Source organism: Carlito syrichta, unplaced genomic scaffold (genome assembly GCF_000164805.1).
Source record: "Carlito syrichta isolate Samal-C Ts95f unplaced genomic scaffold, Tarsius_syrichta-2.0.1 Scaffold301643, whole genome shotgun sequence".
Classification (NCBI taxonomy): Eukaryota; Metazoa; Chordata; class Mammalia; order Primates; family Tarsiidae; genus Carlito; species Carlito syrichta.
Window position 1 is genome coordinate 601,476 of NW_007245739.1, and position 23,138 is coordinate 624,613.

Sequence of the window (23,138 nt, forward strand, 5' to 3'; positions counted from 1 at the left end):
CACTCACCTCAGCCTCCCAAAGCGCGGGATTACAGGCTGAGCCACTGAGCCCGGCAAAATGTTTTAACTTTTAAAATGCCATTGATTTTTTTTCACTGTACACATATGTCTGATGTGGCAAAAATAAAAACGAATTAGTTCCAGTTATCTATTTGTAAATTAAAAAAAACATGATTGATTGCAAGAATTGTAAAAATTAAATATTAATTCTTCTTGAGGAATAAGAGTGAAGCTGCTATTTTAGGTAACATCACCATATATGGAAGAGTGTGGGTTTTAAAAATTATTACTCTAATGGCATTTTAAGCCACATAAGTTTTATCTAGTATTTTCATACTATTACCACCTCAAAATCTTTGCTGGTGGGATGTCCAGATAAAATTCCCACTGTAGTTTTGGATCACACCTAGAAGAGTGTAAACTACTGTTTAGCTTACAAAGCTTAGGAACAGCCTCTAACCCTTGTGTACTTTTTTTTTTTTTTTTTGAGTTGGAATCTCACTCTATCACCCAGACTGGAGTGCAGTGGCACGCTCCCAGTCATCACAGCCTTGACCTGCTGGGCTCCAGGGATCTTTCTGCCTCAGCCTTCCAAGTAGCCACAACTACAGGCGCATGCTACCATGCCTGGCTAATTTATTTTTTTTAATTGTGGAGACAGGGTCTCACCAACTTGCCCGGGTCTTGTGTACTTTTAAAAACAATCCATGGTTTGAGCGTGGTAGCTTATGCCTGTAATCCCAGTACTTTGAGAGGTCAAGGCAGGAGGATAGCTTGAGGCCAGGAGTTTGAGACTAGTCTGGGAAACATAGTGAGACCTTGTCTCTACAAAAAAATTTTTTTTAATTAGCCAGACATGGTGGTACGCACCAGTGGCCCCAGCTATTCAGGAGGTTGAGGTGGGATTGCTTGAGCCCAGGAGTTCAAGGCTGCTGTGAGTTATGATTGTGCCACTGCACTCCAACCTGGATGACAGAGTAAGACTTGGTCTCAAAAAAAAAAAAAAATCTGTGTTATTTGTTTAATTCTAAATATTTTTAAAAATTGCTATCATGCTACTTGTCCTAGTTCTGGCTGCCATTCTTTTGGGGGATGCTATATTGGGCCTGTTCTTTGAAACAATATAGATAAACTAGCAAGGCACATGTCAAAAAAGCTTGAGGTTGGAGCCAGCCCTGGAAAATATTTTTTATGCAATCCTATCTCTATCCTTTCATTCTGAGGTGGAACTATCAGGATTGTGGTTTGCATGGAAAGTTGGGTCGTGTTAGAGTCCTACAACTCTCCTATTCTGTGAATGGATGGGTGGAGAGAATTCGTACAGCTCTCGGGTAGCAGCCAGAAATGCTAATGCCCTTGAGGAAGGACCTCCTTCACTGAGTTTCCTAGTGTTAGAGTCCAGCCTCTGCCATCCTTGAGGTACCTGGGGCCTGGCCCTACTAGTGATAGCCACACAGGGCCGCGAGGCTCAGCTGATCATCACCGGGCAAGGACGTGTCAGGGTCACTATAGATCTGAGTCAAGGCTAAGCTCAGGATTTCTTTCTTTTCTTTGTAAAACCGGAGTTCTTGTCCTGCTTTCCTGGCTTCCTCCAGCTGCCTCAGGGCCATTCGTAGCTCTTGAGAGAGAATCCCTGGTGACTCCCGTTCCTTCATGATCCAGTCCAGGGCCATGTGGCTGCGCATCTTTTCGTCTAGGGAATACTGGGAATAGTAGGAGATTACTTCCTGGGGACCAAGAAACAAAGGTCAGAGTGTCAGTGAAGAGAGCACAGGCACCTGCACACATGGTCTCTCCTGCTTCGCACATCCGTCAGGGTCTTATCAACAACCCAACCTCTCCGACATTCAAAAACCAAGACCTAACCCCATTGGCACACTACTTAAAAGGTAACGAAGGGCTGAGCTAGTTCAGCAAAGTAAGTTTCTCCAGGTTGAGTCAAAATATACCCCCAGAAATGACTCAATCAAGTTCACAAAGTAAAGTTCTGCCACAGCTAGAAATACAAGTCTTTCTTTAAAAATGCATTCCTATAGCAACCAGTATGACTATGACCTTATTTATTCATTGAACCCTCCTACCTAGAGTTATCTCCTTTCAGCAAGATGAAGAGAAGGAAACAGCTCTATGGAGGGACTCCCTTGCAATGGGATTTGGGCACACCCATTGCAGAAATAAAAAAGCTTTTAGTCAAGGGCATGTCAGAGCAAGACTTAGAAACAGAAACTTCTACTGTGCTGTCAGCACAAGAAAGATGACAGTCCAGCTGTCTCACCATAACTACAGAAAGGATATTAAAAATTTATGATGCAATGTAGATATTTTCATTATAATTATCATAATGATGTCTTCATGGTACATTGTCTCTTACTTTTATGAATAATTAAAATTTAGTTACTGCCTATCAATTATTGTGTGAACAATTTGCCAATACCTAGTCACATCACTTATAGATGTGATCATGTGGAGTGGATGCATTGCTTATTTTTATTTTTAAGAAAATAGGGTAGTTATTTATGATCTTAACAAATTAAAAACAATCATGGAAAAGTATTTATAACTAACCTAGCATATTTCAAAGGCCTTTTATAAAATCAAAGGAAAAGAAAAAAAATAACCAAAGCCATTGTCAGCTACTCATTTCTTTTCCATCTTTGCTGGAAACTTCTTGGGTGTTGGTGCATGGAAAACTCCTTACTTCCAGCCTCCTCTTGCCGGCTGGGAGGCTTTGTTCCTCATGCAAATTCTTGTTAGGAGATTCTCAAAAATGAGCTATGTCTTTCAAATCCTAATGGTGGGTATAGGAAGGATAAATCTTGGAGGACAGAGGGTGAAACCGATTACATATACAGGTAAAGCTTTACATTTAGTATTAAAAAGGAGAGAAGAATGCTTCTCATAAGTAGCAAATAAATAGACTCTTTCTCTGAAAACTCAAAAAGAAATTTCTAAGTCAAAAAATAGTAGTGATCAGGAGGGCTTGGTGGCTCAGCCTGTAATCCCGCGCTTTGGGAGACTGAGGTGAATGGATTGCCTGAGCCCGAGGGTTCACGACCCGCCTGGGCAACTTGGCGAGACCTCATCTGCACAATAAATCAAAAATTAGCCAGGCGTGGTAGTGCACGCCTGTAGTTCCAGCTACTTGGAAAGCTGAGGCGGAAGGATCGCCGGAGCCCAGCAGGTTGAGGCTGCGATGACCAGGAGCGGCCACTGCACTCCAGTCTGGATGACAGAGTAAGATTCCAACTCAAAAAAAAAAAAAAAAAATAGTAGTGATCAAATGCCAGTGTGTCAATCTTTATAATCATTTCTGATGTCCTCTGGGGACTTTTGCTGGGGCGGGAAATATCCTGCTACAACCAACTTGACCACTCTCCAGTGAGGAGGTTTCAGAAGCAGTGCATCCTTGAAGATGTAAGAAGGCATGAATTCCCAGGAGCCAGGGGAGGATTGTAGAGTATGTTCATCAGTGGACTTAGAAACTTGTCTGTCTTTGAGGTCCCTCCATTCTGCATTCTGCAGGTATCTAGAGCAGTCCTGTGTGCAGCCAACATTCTTCTTAGTGTGTACATTGGGTCAATCTGGACTCAACTGAACTGAACTGATATATCCTCTGCTCTTAATAAATAAAACACCAAGCATAAATAGAAAAAAAAAATCCAAATAAAGGAAATCTCAGGAAAGTGATGAGATGTCTGCTTACATAAAACGTGAATCTAATATTGATTGAAAAATCTCACCTGTCGGGAACACTTTGTTTCACGAAGGGCTTTTAGGCTTCCATTCCAGTGCAATAGTTGAAAAATGGTCATCAACTCCTATAAAACACAAACACCTGTCATTTTTCTTAAAGCAGAAATGTACATCGGTGAGAGTTGGGCAGGGCATAACTGATCCCCAAATATATCAGGGAAACAGAATACACAATATTGTCAGGACACTTGGGGACTTTTCAAAAACCAGAGTTGCCAGGCTTCTGGAACATTCTTCCCTCCTTCTCCTGCTATATCTATACTTGCACAATGAAATGACAAAATAATTGACACATTTTTTTCAATATTAAAAAGAATACACTCTTAAAAGTTCAACACCCAATAAGTTATTTAAACATACCAATACATCTTAGAAATAATGTATAGGCAAGGTTTTACATTATATCATTTTTTGAAATGGCTGGAGACTGAGATTATCTTAAATGGTCATTTTAAAGGAATGATTAAACAAAGTATGATGCATTCACACAAATGAATACTTTGTAGTCATAAAGAAAGAATGAGAACACTAAGTTCTGATATAAAGAATTCTATGATGTGATGTTAAAATAACATAAAAGCAAGATGTATAACAGTGTGTATTGTGTGCTACTATCTGAAAAAAAAAAAATCCCTATACACATATTTGCTTGTAAATACCCAAAAGAGTTCTGGCAAGATACAAAATAATCTGATAATATTAATTGTCTCTGGAGAGAGAAAAGAAATGAGGGAGGAGAGAAGGAGTAGGAGGGAGAACTTCTAATTAATTTTGCAAAATTTATTGGGTTTTGAGTCATATGACTATGTAATATATTAAAAAAAGCAACTCAAGTAAATTTTTTAAAAATGTGAACCAAAATATAAATATATAAATATTGTGAAATAACATTTCTAAGAGGCCACTGGTTTGGATTGAGCTCCAGCAGTAGGCCTAACAGGCCAGACCAGATTGGAGTCACTTGTGCTAAAGTTCCAGGCCACTGAGTAGAAGCTAAGCTGTTTATCTGACCTTTCTAGAAGTCAGGAAAGAAAGAGATCATTGCCAAATCCCCAAGCATGCCAGTTTTAGCAGATGTCATAAGAAAGTCCCCTCTGCTTCAACTTTTAAGGGGGAAGCTACTTTTAGACGACCAATCTGCTCCTTGTTTCTACCTTTGTCAATCCCCTTCTGCCCAAAGCCAACTTGCTCTGCTCAGCTTATCGCAACACGCATTCTGTTTTAAAGAAGGAGGCATCATTCAACTCTAGAATTGCAAATAAAAACCAACTAGAACTTTTAACTGCATCTGTTGCCATTTTGCCTTTGACAACATGAAACATATAATGAACACACTATAGAAACTGTACAATACTCCTAAATTTATAAATTCAGTCAAGAAAAATGCCTTAAAGTGCAGACAATAAGGCTGTATTGACGTTAAAACCCATTCATAGTTTCCATATCCAAGGCCAGGGCTGAGCACAACTTTAGGCCTGTCAGCACCATCCTTCCCTTGTCTTGTCTGATATCAATGGCAAGGTAAGGTGTCTAAACACACTGAAGAGTGTATTTTCCTAATGTGGGTACGACTAGTTTTCCGTTGAAGTTATTCTCATTTCTTGTATAGACTTTTCTCTTTTTTTTTTTGTCAGAGAGACATCTATTGTGGGTTAACAGCATAGCCACAATCATATAATTATTGCAAACTAGCTTAATACAATTAAGGAATTTTCTGGTCTTGAAAATAGTTATGAAAACAACATTTAGACAGATGTCTTACTGCTTATTCAGAAAAGCTAACCTTTAACTGAGCATAGTAGCATGCACCTATATCCTAGCTGCTGGGGAGGCTGAGGCAAGAGGATCACTTGAGCTCAGGAGTTCAAGACAAGCCTGAACAACATAGTGAGACCCAGTCTATTAAAAAAAATAAAAACAGGCCAGGCTCGGTGGCTCAGCCTATAATCGCAGCACTTTGGAAGGCTGAGGTGAGTGGATTGCCTGAGTCTGCAGGTTTGAGACCCGCCCGGGCAACTTGGCGAGACCTCGTCTCTACAATAAATCAAAAATTAGCGGGCCGTGGTTGCGCACGGTTGTAATTCCGGTTACTTGGAAGGCTGAGGTAGAAGGATTGCAGGAGCCAGAAGGTCGAGGCTGGGGTGGCTGGGGGCATGCCACTGCACTACAGTCTGGGCGACAAGAGTAAGACTCCAACTCAATAAATAAATAAATAAATAAATAAATAAAAATAAAAACCAAAAAACCCTGACTTTTATTAATTGTCTTTATCTCTGCTTGCTCAGGAATAAGTTTCCATTATGAAACTTGGAGACTCATTGTTAGGTTTTTGTCATCTTAAAATTATTTGGTAAATCTTAAGGCTAATGGAGGATTAGAAGTGCAAATAACACTACTCTCATGTCTAAAATGGCCATCAGAGTTAAATGTTTTGAATCTGAGACCAGTTTTGTGTTTTGTCTATATTCCATTGCATGGTAAACACTTCAAGAACCCACAGAGACATCAGTAAAACCAAAACCACTTATTTCTATTCATTAAAATATACATTAATAACAACCGAATTACTCCTTCTGCCCCAGGGTCCGGGGTAAGCACCCAGGGAGGCCGCCTTCCTAATGGCCTCTCTTCCTCCACTTTTTTCTCTCCATCTGGATTTTCACTCCATCATATCACTGTGCTGATTTGCAACAGTAAGAGTGCAAATTTCACTGCTGCGCGTCTCAGTGTTTCCCTCAAAGTAGCCCCAGTGGCTGAGGAGGGTAAATCTGTGCTATCCTTCCTAAGGACTACTAAACTGACTCACTGAATACTTTGTGGCCATATAAATGAGCAGATACATGGACCAATGGAACAGAACAGACAATATAAAAATAAATCCAAATACCTACCACCAACTGATCTTTGACAAAGCAGACAAAAACTTACCCTGAGAAAAGGACACCCTATTCAACAAATGGTGCTGGGAAAATTGGATAGCTACATGCAGAAAAATGAAACTTGATCCCTCTCTCTCTCCACATACAGAAGTCAACTCAAGATGGATTAAAGACTCAAATATCAGACTTGAAACTATAAAGATCTTAGAAGAAAACCTAGAAAAAATTCTTATGGACATTGGCCTAGACAAAAAATTTATGACTAAAACCCCAAAAGCAAATGCAACAAAAACAAAAATAAATAAGTGGGGCTTAATTAAACTAAAAAGCTTCTGTGTAGTGAAAGAAATAATCGACAGAGCAAATAGGCAACCTACAGAATGAGAAAAGATATTCACAAACTATACATCTGACAAAGGACTAATATCCAGAATCTACAAAGGACTCAAACAAATCAGCAAGAAAAAAGCAAATAACCCCATTAAAAAATGGGCAAATGGCATGAACAAACATCTCTTAAAGGAAGATATACAAATGACCAACAAACATGAAAAAATGCTCAACATCACTAATCATCAGGGAAATGCAAATCAAAACCACAATGAAATATCACTTTGCACCAGTCAGAATGACCATTATTTAAAAAAAAACAACAAAAAACAAAACAGATGCTGGTGTGGATGCAGAGAAAAGAGAATACTTATACACTGTTGGTGGGAGTGTAAACTAGTATAACCTCTATGGAAATTGGTATGGAGATTTCTCAAACAACTAAAAGTAGATCTGCTATTTGATCCAGCAATACCACTCCTAGTATCTACCTAAAGGAACGGAGGTTGTCAAACAAAAAAAGACACCCGCACTCGCATGTTCATTGCAGAACAATTCACAATTACAATGATGTGAAATCAACTTAAATGCCCATATTCATTAGTGAATAATGAAAATATGGTATACATACATTATGGATTACTATTCAGCTATTGAAAAGAATGAAATAAAGTCTGTTGCAGCAACTTGGATGGAATTGGAGACCATCATCCTAAGTGAACTAACTCAGGAACAGAAAACCAAACACAGCATGTTCTCATTTGTAAGTGAGAGCTAACCTAAGACTCTGCAAAATGTATAGAGAATGCTATAAAGGACACAGGGAACTCAGAATGGGGAGGGAGGATGGGGTGGAGAGATGAAAAATCACCTATTGGATACAATGTGCAAAGGCGAAAGTGATGGGCACACTTAAAGTCCAGATTTCATTGCCACTATGCAATGCAACCACGTAACCAAAAACCATTTGTACCACCTAAAGCTATTGAAATAAGGAGAAAAAAAAAGAGCAGAAACACTTTTTATGTTTTGATGTGGAACAATCTCTATGAGGTGTAACAGGAGGGCCAATATTTGCAAATAAGAAATCTCTTGGTTTCATGTTTTATAAGAATTCACTTGAATTTCTTATTCCCTTGTATATGTCCATTTTTTGAAAAGAGAAACTATTTATGACCCTTCTCCTCTACCAGACTATGCCAGAACTCCAGCCCCAGATCTTCATGCAAAGTTGACAACGCAGAAACATCAGCTGGATTTATTCTGTGGCTTCCAATACCTATCTTGTCATTGTCCTTGTGTCCCTTGTGACCCAGTTTGAGAAACAGCCTATTGCTAACTGGGTTCTTAATTCTGTTCTCTGATAATTGTTGCCATAGAAACATACTCTTCTTCCTCCACGGTCTTCTGAGTTCCCATTCTTATCTGTGCACTAACCCTCTCCCTCCCCTACCTCCAGATAAACTGCTGTCATTCCACCCTGCAAATCCCCTTAAGACTTTAGAATCCACAGTTCTGCTGTGAACAGAACCAGAAACCTTTCTCATGCCCCTGGACAACCTTCATCTTTAAAATATTTCCCCAAAGAGATTTGAACTGTTTTTGCCTCCAGCATGAAGGTCATCCTCTTCATTCCCTCTGGTTTTTCTAAATTTCTATCCCATCACCAAACGTTTTTTTTCTTTTCAGTAACACAATGGCTTCTTCTTCAGTGTTGCTCCTGTTCTAAAATTCCCTAGAAAGATGACCTTCTTCCCACCTTCTTGCATTATTTCCTGATCTACTTTTTACCCCCCTCTGCCCTCTGCAGAGATATTAATCTCAGCGTCATTATAGTATATTTCAATATTTCCACATATTTCCTGTCTTCTTCCCCCTGCCCCATAAGACCAAATTAACTATCTTCAAATCTTCCCAAGGGCAGGGTGCAGTGGCTCATGCCTGTAATCTCAGCACATTGGGAGGCTGAGGCAGGGAGGATTGCTTGAACCCAGGAGTTCGAGGCTGCAGTGTGCCATGATCACATCACTGCACTCCAGCTTGGGCAACAGAGCAAAACCCTGTCACTAATGAAAAAAAAAAAACCTTCCTGAAAGTGTATGAGCTCTCAGCTCAGCCCAAGGTAATCCTTGCAATTATTGCAGACTTGCAAGGATAGGGCTGCTGTGGACTTCTGTGAGGAATCGCTTCCTAGTTTCACTCTGATTCCTTGCTGCCTGGTTTTTACAAGCTTGCTTTCTACCTGGAGAAACTCTGACACTCCAAAGAACATTAGTGTATCTTGGCTTAGTGGATGCACCTGTAATCCCAGCTACTCAGGAGGTTAAGGCAGGAGGATGGTGGTTCAAACCCAGCCTGGGCAAAATAGGGAGACCTCTGTTTCAAATATGGGTCTATCCTTACTTCTCACTAAAGTCTTATGTGCTATGGTGTTTGCTATGTTGGCTATTCTGGAAGCCTGGTAAGGAACCTGAGTGGACTGACAGAAAAGCAAGAAGCTGGCCTCATAGGGTGAGACGGGTGAGGCAAGGTTTTAAGTGAGTGGAATGAGTCACACACCTTCAGGGTCTTTTATTTAAAATGTCGACATTTTGTTTATCATGAATTTTTTTCATTCATTTCAAGTTTTTAAAATATTGCCTTATAGTATTTATCTTGAGTACTGAGGGTTTTTGTTTGTTTGTTTGTTTGTTTTAGCATTCCTTTTGGTTTTGTGCCTGAGAAAAATGCCTCACTGGCCTTACCCCTGCCTGGGCCCTTTCTGTGGTTTTGTCTCAGGAACAAACCCGGCTTCATGAGCGTCAGGGAGTTCTATGCAGTCAGTAACACAGGGCCCCGTGCTTGGCTTAAGGCTCTGAAATTATTATTATTATTATTATTATTATTATTTGAGTTGGAGTCTCACTCTATCGCCCATGCTGGAGTGCAGTGGCACGCTCACGGCCACCCCAGCATTGACCTGCTGGGCTCCGGCAATCCTTCTGCCTCAGCCTTCCAAATAGCCAGAACTACAGGCGTGGGCTACCACAGCTGGCTAATTTGAATTATTGTAGAGATGAAGTCTCGCCAAGTTGCCCAGGCTGGTCTCGAATCTGCGGGCTCAAGCAATCCTCTTGCCTCGGCCTCCCAAAGTGCTTGGATTACAAGCTGAGCCACTGAGCCCAGCCTGAAATTCTTAATAATTTTTGAACAAGGGTCCCTGCACTGGGCCCTGCAAAAATATGTAGCTGGTTCTGATCAGCAAAGTAAGTTTACAGTCGAATGAAGACTCAGGTGGGTTTTCTTTCCTCTTCGGGGAAAATTTCAGTTGCAGCGCTCATTCTACAGCCTGCCTGGCTTATTTTGCCATTCATTCCATTTACAGGGACAACCGGTCCACACCATGCTTCTTCCTATTAGAAACAATGCGTGGCTTTTCAGCTACTTTGTAGTGAGAAAGCGCTCGCTCGCGGCTTGACTCTGGAACTTTGTCTGGGAGACTGGCTTGGCTCTGTGATTCATCAGAAATAAGAAAAACAAACACTGCAACTGGAGAACTCGAAAAACAGGTGGGCACCATCTCCCCACCCAAGAGAATGAATTTAAGAGGAAATTTGTTTATGGGATGAGGTTTTAAAAGGCGACCTGGAGAATTTAGCAAAGATGTAAATAAACAACTCTTCCTTGGGTCGCATTAGGCTTCAGAAGAAATATATTAACTAGCTTCAGTCAAAGTTCTCCTAGATTCTGACCTTGACAAGACCCAGTGACTAGTGCTGCTCCCAACCCTCCCCCCAAACAGCAGGCGGTTTTCTCTATGGTGAGGCTACCTCAAAACAGGCATCTCAGCCTCCCTCCCACGAAGTGAAGGTAAGCAGAGGCCTATCATGTTTCCTCGGAGGGCTGGCTGCAAGACTGGCCCCCCTGAATGCCCGAGGGCAGTCTGGAGACACCAGCCTTGTTTTTATATGGTATAGTCATCCATAGCTAGATACAAACACACATCTATTACCCACCAGGGGTACTGAATTGCTGTGTCGGCTGCAGAAACAGCCCAGGTCTGTGGTCAATTCCCACTATGTTCAGAAACAAGCTGATGCATTTAACTCAGTCCATGAAGGAATGTGCTGGTCCCAGCAGGCATCCAGGGCTGGTGGAAGGAAGAGAGATATGCTCGGTGGCCCTCCTCCTGGGCTGCTAGTACCCATGGGGAGAGAAGGGTTGGGTTTTCCCTGCCCTCACATCTTCCTCTTCCTTTGTCCCCTGTCCTGTTCCCAGACTCCTTTATCAGAATTTATGAAGCATGTCCACAGTATGATTTAAATTATTATTTCACATATTTAAATACCTTACAACACAGACCACACAGAAAACACACATTGCCTATAGCAAGGCAATTAAAGTATTACTAAAAGGAGGTTGAGTAGTGCCTTTCATAGCACGTGGAAAACATTTTAAGAATTTTTCTTTTTTTTAATCTCACCTTTCCCCATCATTGGCAGGCAAACCCAGCCACGCACAAAATCATTCTTGATTTTTCTGAAAACAGCTGTGAAATCACACACAAGCTACAGTGTACTGAGGCAGGCAATGTTCATTTCATATAAAATAAGTAGCTTTCTTTTGTGGTCGGTGGCGGAGGGGACAGGAATTAAAAGAGATTCCTGTTTGGGGGAAGCATTACGCTAGCTGTTTTGTAAATGTCACATTATTTAAATCCCACGAAAATCCTACAAAATGAGCATTTTATTCCCAAATTAGAAAACTGTTTCTCAGAATAGGTGAGCTCACCAGTAGCAAGTGGTAAAGCAGGCTTCACATAAAGGTCTGTATGATTTTTATTCTTTTTTTTTTTTACTTTGTAATTTTAAAAAGAGATGGGGGTCTCACTATGTTGCCCAGGCTAGTTGTGAACTCCTGGCCTCAGTGCTCCTCCCACTTCAGCCTCCAGAGTATCTGGGATATCAGGTATGGGCCACCACACCCAGCTCCGTAGGATTTTTAAAAATTTATGTTGGCCGGGCTCAGTGGCTCAGCCTGTAATCCCAGCACTTTGGGAGGCCAAGACGAGTGGATTGCCTGAGCCCACAGGTTCGAAACCCACCCAGGCAACTTGGCTAGACCTCATCTCTACAATAAATTAAAAATTAGCCGGGTGTGGTAGTGCATGCCTGTAGTTCCAGCTACTTGGAAGGCTGAAGTGGAAGGATCACTGGAGCCCAGCAGGTCAAGGCTGTGGTGGCCAGAAGCGTGCCACTGCACTCCAGTCTGGGCAACAGAGTGACACTTCAACTCAAAAAAAAAAAAGAAGTTTATGTTCTTGCTCTTGAAAGAACTCTTCTTTTTAAATTTTTAAAAAATCTGCTTAGTTTTAGATTGTTGTGCTAAAATGGGTCTTCTACAGATCTACCCTTTTATTTAACAGCAGAGGCTCTGGACCATTCTGTGCAGGTTCAGATACAGATAGGTTAGATAGAGTTGCCAGAGGAATCTACCTAGTAGCCTCTGGCATTTCAAGTAAGGCAGTTCTTCAAAAATACACATAATAATGGTTGTTAATCTTCCATGAGCTCTTCTGGACTTTTCCTATACTGAGCCATTTAATCCTCACAATGGCACCCTGAGGAGGGTAGTCTTATTCTCCCTGGTTTACACACATGTTAGAAAACAGATTTTTGAGGTAAGGAACAGAGAGCCAGGCTAAAACTGGCCATCCCACTGCAGAGCCTGGGCCAGAACCACTAAGCTCCCGCCTGCCCCGTCTACTCCAGAGGATAGGCATAACAGATACCTAGTAGGGGCAACCTCTTCGGGCCCCCTCCCACTGTGGGAGCTTCTCTGTCCTCTCAATAAATCCTGCTTTCTCACTTAAAAAAAACAAAAACAAAAAAAGATATCTAGTTGCTCCCAAACCAAGACAGGCTACGTCACCAATCAGTGAGACCATGGCCACTTAAGACAGGATGACCAAGATTTCGGATGGGCAAAGAAAGAGCATTCTTGTTTTACTCATACAGGTGGGTAATAAAGAAAAACATTGATTTAAAACAAATGGGGTAGGAGTGACATCTCCACCTGAGAAGTGGCTAAGCTGTTGTGGTCAGGAAAGGAGTTTGATAGGTAGGTACCAAAGAAGCTATTTGAAGGCTTCAGGGTTTAGCTGTAGCATCACTGTAAATTACAGAGTGATGAAAAAACTTTATTTTTTAAGTTTTAAAATAGAGTTTACTAGTGAAAAGAAGAGAAGGAAAAGGAGAGTTTCATGGCAGAAAGACCTGCCACGGGCAAGTTTCTCAAAAAAAAAAAAAAAAAAACCATGCCGAAAATGTTTGCTCATTAAACTTTATAATCTCTGATTGCTGCTTGGAATATAATCTCTGATTATTTCTTGGAGTCTAACCTAAGAAAATAAAATTTCTAGGGGCAAAGGCTCTTTGCTATTTTATTGCATATTGATTTCCACCTGCATGGCATGTATATGGATGTTCCACTATATTCGAGTTTAGAGGGAAATACGTTTCATGCCCAGTAACTACTGAATTTAAATCAGCTCAGCCCAACAGAGGATAATAGTAAAGTATGTGAGCTCAGAGATCAGATGCCTGGATCTAAACTCTGGCTCTGCTGTCTGTAGCTATGATACACATCGTTCAATGATAACATGGAGATAATGAGACTATTTGCCTTACATGGTTATTGCAAGGGTTAAATGCTGAGCACTAGACCAGAAAAAATGAGCATCGAATATGTGTCAGCTGATATTACTATTGTTATTAATATAATTATTTATTTTGCAAAAAAATAGATAATATCGTTCCTCAGCTCCATTATTTCTTATTAGTAGTGGATGAAAAAGGGTTACAGGTCACTCATTTTTTTGGATTTGGTTGGTGATAGGAGGTGGTAAATTGTTTAACAGAAAGCAGGACACCCTGTAATCCCACCACTTTGGGAGGCTGAGGTGAGGGGATTGCCTGAGCCCATGGATTCAAGAACAGCTTGAGCAACTTGGCTGACCTCATCTATACAATAAATCGGAAAATTAGTAGGGCATTGTAGCGCACGCCTGTAGTTCTGGCTACTTGGAAGGCTGAGGTGGAAGGATCAACTGAGCCCAACAGGTCGACACTGGGGTGGCTGTGAGCATGCCACTGAACTCCAGCCTGGGTGATAGAGTGAGACTCCAACTCAAAAAAAAAAAAAAAAAGCCAGATCCGAGGGGTGTGTTACATAGTACACACTGCAGGAGCTATTATCTATGACTTCTGAAGATTAAGAACCAGATAGTCACAACAAATACTTCAAACTACTTGAATTAGTTTAAGGGGGAGCTTTGTATCAAAACAATGGTGAGATGCTACAGAATTGCAAGACTGTGGTGTTCCTCACCTGTTCCTTATACTTAAGTGTTTCACTTTCCTTCATAAAAACAAAGACTGAGGTGATGGATTGCCTGAGCCCGCAGGTTCGTGACCCGCCTGGGCAACTTGGTGAGACCTCATCTCTACAATAAAATAAAAAATTAGGTGGGCGTGGTAGCGCGCGCCTGTAGTTCCAGCTACTTGGAAGGCTGAGGCGAAGGATCGCCGGAGCCTACCGGGAGCGGCCACTGCACTCCAGTCTGGGGGACAGAGTGTGACTCCAACTCAAAAAACAAACAAACAAACAAAGACTGTGCCCCAACTGCTTATTCCTTTAGGCCTACTGAGGTGTGGCTGAGATGGGATTCCTGTATTGGATTCTAGAACGGTTAAATTTAAATGACCAAAATGCTTAAAGACCAAAAGAAAAACAAGTAGATTACTGGTGAGGCTGGTTATTCAGTGCATAGATAGATAGACATAGATAAGTTTCTTGTAGGCAGTTTAAGTTAAAACAGGGTAAACGTTTAAACCTTTTTCCTATTGGTACATGACCTTCACCCAAATGATCAGGCACACCAGACTTGACCACCCTGTGGGCTGGAATCTGGATCTACCAGTGCAGTAAATCACAGAAATAACAGGGAATTACCCAAAACACAGGCATGATGTTCTAAGAAAAGCTCAAATCTAGTTAGGCAATGACTAATTATTTATTTATTTTTGAGTTGGAGTGAATCTCACTCTGTTGCCCAGGCTGGAGTGCAGTGGCCACTCCCGGCCACCACAGCCTCGACCCGCTGGGCTCTGACGATCCTTCCACCTCAGCCTTCCAAGTAGCTGGAACTACAGGTGCATGCTACCCCACCCGGCTAATTTTTTTAATTATTGTAGAGATGAGGTCTCACCAAGTTGCCCAGGCGGGTCTCGAACCCGGGGGTTCAGACAGTCCACTCACCTCAGCCTCCCAAATGTGCAGGATTACAGGCTGAGCCACCGATCCCGGCTATGACTAATTATTTAAAAGATCCTTGTGACCTCAGAAGATTGAGAGATCATCATCAAAACTCAGAACCAGACACCTGCAGCCCACCCCTCTTATCTCAGAGAAGGTGGAGATATGGTAATCAAAACTCATGACCAGTCCATTGTTTTGTTTAGTACTGGCCAGGCCATGTGTTCATTGAACTATGGTCACCATGTTTTTGTATGCTTTGGCCCCCTCCCCTACCTGGGGGAGATGAATCTCTTCTCTATCTCACCGATTTACTTTCTAAATAAACTATATTTTCCATTAAAAAAACAAAAACAAAAAATCTTGTGACCGGATACCTGCAGTGCTCCACTCTTAGCTCATGGTTTGCTTAATAATCATTGTAAAGGTATAAAAAACTTCTTGTCAAAGGCAAACACGTGTCCTTTCTCTTAAGGTTCCCATGCCCCTTGGGCATGTCTCTTTCTTTCTAATAAATTCTGTCTTAAACTATACTTGCAACTCGCTCTGAAATTCATTTTTGTGGCTGAATCAAAGAACCCATGGAGCATCACACTGCACCTCCCCAGCACCACTGGGACAGAAGATGTTATTGATAAGAGTTGCATTTCTCCCAGGCTTCTGGATAGATAGTCACATGTACATGTGGCAGGCAGGCAAGTACCTGAAACTCCAGCATGGTCTTCCCCATGTTTGACTCCAGCATGTAGTGATAGGCGCCAATGCTAGTGCTGGGGTCATCTGCATCATCTAAAGTGCCCTGGAGAAGGAAGGCAGAAAAAGGAAATATCACTAAGTTTTCCTCCTCTTCTTTGAGTGGTCACAAATTAATCCTGTGGCCACACAGCTAAGCTTCTATTGTTGGCCTAACCTGAACAGATGTGCACTCTGCAACCAAGTCTCCAGCTGATTTGAGATAAAATTCTTTTTTTTTTTTTGAGTTGGAGTCTCACTCTGTCGCCCAGACCGGAGTGCAGTGGCCGCTCCCGGCCACCGCAGCCTCGACCTGCTGGGCTCCGGCGATCCTTCCGCCTCAGCCTTCCGAGTAGCCGGAATTACAGGCATGCGCTACCATGCCCGGCTGATTTTTTGATTTATTGTAGAGATGAGGTCTCACTGCCCAGTCGGGTCTCGAACCCGCGGGCTCAGGCAATCCACTCACCTCAGCCTCCCAAAGGCGCAGGATTACAGGCTGAGCCACCGAGCCCGGCTTGGGATAAAATTCTTAATCTCACCATGACTCAAAGCAGAGAAGGTTTTGTAATTACTTGAATCTAGTTTTAGAATGTTAACTGATTATTTACTTGCTGATAGAATAGTTTTCCAAAAGCAAACATTTCTGTATCATTGCACACGCTTTTGTTGGTGGATGGCAACATTTGCGTGGCTGCCCTCCAACGCTACCTTGATTGGTTATGGAAATCTTAAAACATGGACTTTGCCCTGATTCCAATGACAACCAGGCAAGATGATATTGCTGATGTGGAAAGAATTCTTTAGTTGTATGGACCATTTATATTTTACTGCCATGATTCTTAACGAGAACATTTCATAATTGCTGGTGTTTGGCCTGGAGACATGGATTTTGGTTTATATTTTTTCACCTCCTGACCATGTAATCTTTAGGAAACAAGGTGGGTGAGTGACAGGTAGAAATGAAATTTCCTTTTAGTTTGGTTGTGGGGAGTGGTGCTAACACAGCTTTGAAATGGCATTTGGGCCTGTCCTTCCATGTCCTGTGGTCAGAGATTCCTGGGAAGGTGGGCAATGGTGACTTTGTGAGACTAAACAAACAAGTGCCAGCATCAGATAGCAGCAAATTTATAGCCTTTGAATGCAGCAACATTAACACACTGCTGCTGAAATATTTATGTTGGCTTTTTAAATATCCCAGAGGAAATCCATCCAGAAGTATGCAAACCATATATATTTTCTTTCCTTAGAAATTTCCATGAGAAAATGACAAATTACTTTTATGCTGAGGGCCCTTCCCTGCTCCTGAACAAATTCCACACTTATGTAAATCAGGCATCATTTTTGTTACTTCTCTTCCTCAAAGGCACTTAAAAGTTACAGGGCCGGAACATAAAGGCTTCCTTTCATCCTCAGGGCAGATATAGAACAGAGATCCCAGCCATCTCACTGCTGTCTCCCTGCTAGGTCAATCACTGTTTTCTCCACCTCTTCCCTATCTTTGCTCTAAGTGATAGGAGTATTTATGAGGGGAAAGGGGTTGCTGCTAGTCTGATAATGTCTTCTTCATTATCAGTAGTTTCTCCAGAATGACAGAACCTTTCTAGTCAGATTAAGGGAAATAGAAGGAAATCTCCAAGAAGCTTTATTCTTGCTAAATGGCAAGCTGGAAATGGCTAGTCCCTTTGGGAATGCCAAGTTCCTGCCCTTGAGCACACACAGGGAGACACCTGCCACAGCCGGGGACCCAAGGCTTCCTCCTTGGCTTATAGTTTGGAGGTAATGGGGGTTGGGAGCACCAAATCATCCATGGCACTAATAATCCAGTTCTGAATTGCTGAAAAGATGTCCTTTCTAAATTTCTAAGGCAAGGCATTTTACTCTTAAAGCATTTTGCATTTAACTGTGTCCAATACAGAAAAATTCAAAGCTCTCTGGAAGAGGTAAGTGATATTAACCACAATAATACTAATAGCTAACACATATTGGGCTTATGGGTATTCCGACATTTAAGTCAGCCTTTCCTTAAAAATAAGATTGCAGGGCCACACAGGCTGGGGAACTGGTACTTTCAATACATGCCTCAGATGATTATTTATTTATTTTTATGGACAGAGTCTCGCTATTGCCTGGGCTGGAGTGAGGGTGTGATCATAGCTCACTGAAACCTTGAAATCCTGGGCTCCAGTGATCTTCCCGCTTCAAACTCCCAAGTAGCTGGAATAATAGGTTTGCACCACCATGCCCAGCTAATTTTTAAAAAAAATCTTAGAAACAGGGTCTCACTATGTTGTCCAGGTTGTTTCTGAACTCCTATTCTCAAGTGATCCTCTTGCCTTCACCGCCCGGAGTGCTAGGTCTGATGATTTTTATGATCTTTCAAATTTGGGGGAAACTGAGCTAGTTTATCACTAGACTAAAGCAATATTCAGCTGCATGCATTCCTAGGTCCTAAAAGAATCAGCATTCTTCAAAACAAACATTCAATTAAACAAATCAAGGTGGGTCATTTAATTATATCACTTCGATTGAAAGCTTGATTAATTGTGATCCAGGGAAGCTAAAGAATATAATTGAGATTTGGGATGGGGATTCAGCTCTAATTTCATGATTTCTGATTCAAGTTTTTTTTTTCCCTAAAAATTAACAATTAAATGGGTTAAAGTTGAATCTATACTATTTTTACAATAATAATTTGCAACCAGGCACAGCGGTTCACAGCTGTAATCCCAGCACTTTGGGAGGCTGAGGCAAGAGAATTGCTTGAGCCCAGGATTTCAAGACCAGCCTGTGTAACAAAATGAGACCTCTATCTCTACAAAAAATAGAAAAATTAGCCAGGGATGGTGGTGCACACCTATAGTCTCAGCTACTTGAGGGGCTGAGGTGGGAGGATCACCTGAGTCCAGGAAGTCAAGGCTGTGGTGAGCTATGAGTGTGCCACTGCACTCCAGCCTGGGCAACAGAGACAGTCCTGTCTCAAAAAAAGAAAAAGAAAACAAAAGAATGTGCTCACTTTGACATCTCCCAATATTTCAATGCCTCAGGTCCCTCAGTATAGCCATCCCCTCCCCTGCCTTCCCTGGTGGGTACTCACGCTGGTAGAGGCTACTGCCTCCTGCACACTTTCCATAATGAATTCCTTGGTGATCCTGCGGGAGGGCAGCTCGTTGAAGAGGGAGTTGATTAGGGCCACTTTAGCTGCATCTCGTCTGGCCTCCGCTCTACTTAAGCAGCACTTGAGAAGGGGAGGAGAATAGGAGTCATTAAAGAATTCAGCATCTCACTGCTTCATCCCCGCATCCTTGGGTCTCTGGACATTTCTATTCATCGGTTGACAATCTGCACCTATTCTTTCATACTTATTGCTAATGTCCCTTAAGATCGCCCAGATTTTCTTTCAGCTATAGAGTCCATGTGAATGTCTTGGCTGGTCTTCAATTACCTTTTGTCTTATTTCATAATCATTGAATGTCTACCATTTATCAGAGACTTTGTATACTCTGTTAATAAATAATAAAAAAAAGGAATAATAGCTGCTATTGTGTGCTATAAGATTTACATTCTTTATTAGGGCCTTTCTCAAACCCCTATTCTAGAGGAAAAAATACATAAAGAAGGAAAATAAGGAAACTGGAGATACCTGTAACACAATAATTAAGAACACACATTTTAGACTGCTTGGTTTTATACTCCAACTCTGGCATTTACTAGCTGTAAGATCTTGGGTAGGTTAATTAGCATCTCTGTACCTCAATTTCATCCTCTATAAAATGGGACTAATAGCAGGGTTGAGGCTAGGATTAATTGGTTAATATAGATAAAGCACTGAGAATACTTGGCACAGGAAACACTTACAGGAACATACCAGGCAGACATTTTTATCTCCAGGTGAGTATGAGGGTGCTGTTGTCAATAGCTGTTGTTTTGTGTGTGTGTGTGTATGTGTGCATGTTTCCAGCATTTATCCTCCACATTCTTTCTAGCAACAGTTCCTTGATTTTCTTGACAACCAGCCTTTCTACCTTGCTCTCAGTCATACTCCATCCAGCTTTCTCTAGGTGAGGGGCCATAGGCAGCCTATGATTAGTGACTCAAAAGAAAAAAAAAACAAAACTTCTCCCAAATGTAATAATGTTCTTCTTCTTCCTATCCTAGTCTGGCTTCTTGTGGCTCACACAAATCTGCTCAGTGCATTCTAATTCTTTTCTGTCCTCTCTTTTTCTTTTTCTTTTTTTTTTTCATTTTCTGTAGAGATTAGGGTCTCACTTTGTTGCCTAGGCTGGTCTTGAGCTTCTGGTCTTAAGTGATCCTCCGTTCTTGGCCTCCCAAAGCACCAGGATTACAGGTATGAGCCACAGACCAGCCTCTGTGTCTTTTCTCAATAGCTGACAACTTCTATTCTTCAAGTTCTCGTTTGCCTAGTTCCCAGTAGTCCATATAGAGAGATGAAGTCCTGTGAGAACTAGACTGTCCCTGGAGCCCACATTGACTAGAAGGCCTAGGATGTGATGGTCTCTTTCCTGCAGGCTCCTGTGAACCTATGGATAACTGTCTAGGGTCCTGGCCTCCAGGACTCACAGGAGGAGACAAGTACCAAGAGCAGAAGAAGCCCAGGTGTAGGTCCTATCATTGGGGTGGCCAGGCACATCTTACTCTGCTCTGCTGCTCTGTGCCAATGCACCTGAACCACCTGAACTTTGGGAGCAAATTTTCTCACTGGACACATAGGGGGACTAAGCTGTCTGATCTCCAAGGCTCCCACTACCTGAAAAGCATGATTCTCAGAATCAGTAGCACAGACTGACAGGAAAGAGGGGGGAGAGTACCAAAGATCACACTTCATCTACAGTTTCATAGTTGCAAAGGCTCTGTGCCATAAACAGAAAGCCAGATTCTTCTAGCTTGCTGTCAGCACGTTCGGCCTCCACCCCATCTGCCCATGTTGACCATCTCTGCACTGTCCCAGAAATACTCCAAACTTACGCTCTCATGTCCTACAGAAGCCTACTCCCGCCTTCTCTACTCACCCAGCTGGAGTCCCCTGCAAGGTCAGGTTCCAGGTCCCCTGTGATTTTCACCCCAAACTTTCTTTTTTTTTTTTGAGTTGGAGTCTCACTCTCGCCCAGACTGGAGTGCAGTGGCTGCTCCCGGCCACCGCAGCCTCGACCCGCTGGGCTCTGGCGATCCTTCCGTCTCAGCCTTCCAAGTAGCCAGAATTACAGGCGTGCACTACCACGCCCGGCTGATTTTTTGATTTATTGTAGAGATGAGGTCTCGAACAGTAGTGTCTATGTATTGTAATGATCCTGTGCTTGACTATGGGTCGTCTGTTCCCCAGCCTCTAGGAGGAGCCCTTTGTTTATTTATTTACTTGTGTATGTATGTCTGAAGTTTGACAATTGGGTTCGTGAAGCATCCTAGAAAAAGTGCTACATGCATCCTTACTGAATATCGCTATGGTCGCTTTCAAAATACTCCCCTTGGGAAGCTATGCACTGATGCCAGCACATAGTCCACATGCCATCAAAGCAATTTTGAAACTCTTTTCCTGGACTGGCTAACAGTGTTGTCTTTGTATAACCCTTGGTGTTCTTAAGTCATCAAAATCTCTTCCTTTCAATATTTTCTTTATCTTTGGATAAAGGAAAAAGTCATTTGGGTAAAGGAAAAAGATCAGGTGTATAGGGAGGGTGTTCCCATGCAGTTATTTGTTTACTGGCTAAAAACTCCCTCACAGACAGTGCTATGTGAGCTGGTGCATTGTTATGATTCAAGAGCTCCTTTGGGACCGTTTCTGCACACACTTTCTCATGCCAAGATTTTCAGTTAAGAGTTTCCTGTTTCTCTATCCATGTCTATTTGGTCTGTTATGCTTCTCATAGTTAGCCAGTGATTTTGATGCACAATTTGATGAATTTTTGCAATGTTTTCATCAGTTCTCCTTGTGACTGGTCGTCCTGACCTCTCTTCATCAGTGGTGCCTTCTCTCCCCTCAGAAAAATGTTTAATTTGTACACTGCCATTTTCTTCATAGCATTATTCCCATAAACTTGGACTAACATGTCCCTGATTTCACTTTCACTCTTGTCAAGTTTAAGAAAAAATGTAATGTTTGTTCATTGCTCTAATTCAAGCTCCAACATTCTTGCGATGATAGCTCTGATGGCCATTCCAGAAAAAGAATTTCAAAATTGCTTTGATGGGTGGACTAAGAGCTGGTGTTGGTGCATAGCTTTCCAAGGGGGAGCACTTCAAAGGTGACTGTAGTGATAATCAGCAATAGTATGTAGCACTTTTTCTAGGATGAATTTGCAAACTTAATTGTCAGTTCTCGTATGTATGCATGTATTGAGACAGGGACTTGCTCTGTTTCCCAGACTGGAATGCAGTGGTGTGATAATAGCTCACTGCAGCCTTGACCCCGTGCTTAAGTGATCCTCCTGCCTCACATCCCAAAGTAGCTAGGACTAGAGGCATATGCGTCACCATGCCCAGCCAGTTTTTAACAATTTTTTTTGTAGAAATAGGGTCTCGGTATGCTGCCCAGGCTGGTTTCGAACTCCTGGCCTTAAGAGATTCTCCCATTTTGGCCTCCCAGTGTGCTGGGATTACAGATGTGAGCCACTGTGCCCAGCTAGTCTTTGTGTTTTTCTCGAGCATCCTCCTCAGAGCCTAGGTCAAGGTCAGTGCGTGAAACTCGCACATGGTTAGTGTGCAGATGAAGGAATTACAGGACTTTTTTTTTTTTTTTTTTGAGTTAGAGTCTCACTCTGTTGCCCAGACTGGAGTGCAGTGGCCACTCCCGCCTCAGCCTTCCAATCAACTGGAATTACAGGCATGCGCTACCACGCCTGGCTGATTTTTTGATGTATTGTAGAGATGAGGTCTCGTCAAGTTACTCAGGCGGGTCTCGAACCCTCGGGCTCAGGCAATCCATTCACCTCGGCCTCCCAAAGCACGGGATTACAGGCTGAGCCACCGAGCCTGGCTGATAGGACTTTCAAAATGGCAAGAATATCAACATGGGCAGATGGGGTGGAGGAGAATGAACAAACATCTACCAGAAGCCTGACAAAGTAGAACAATTAAAGGCAGAAGGAGCTACTTTAATTTACAACAAAGACCAATTTCCCATATCCCCTTTAA

The 23,138-nt window shown here is 42.1% G+C and overlaps 1 protein-coding gene across 1 annotated transcript in view; it reads right to left on the reverse strand.

Annotated features, from left to right (window-relative positions):
* Nucleotides 1-1,277: 1,277 nt before the first annotated feature.
* Nucleotides 1,278-23,138, reverse strand: part of LIX1 (limb and CNS expressed 1) — a 58,706-nt gene continuing 36,845 nt past the window's right edge. The window contains exons 3-6 of the mRNA XM_008055049.2: nucleotides 19,087-19,227; nucleotides 15,961-16,056; nucleotides 3,741-3,818; nucleotides 1,278-1,727 (exon numbers count right to left, since the gene is read on the reverse strand). Coding sequence (XP_008053240.1) covers nucleotides 1,440-1,727; nucleotides 3,741-3,818; nucleotides 15,961-16,056; nucleotides 19,087-19,227 — 603 coding nt within the window. The 3' untranslated portion in view covers nucleotides 1,278-1,439. The remainder of the gene's footprint in view (nucleotides 1,728-3,740; nucleotides 3,819-15,960; nucleotides 16,057-19,086; nucleotides 19,228-23,138) is intronic.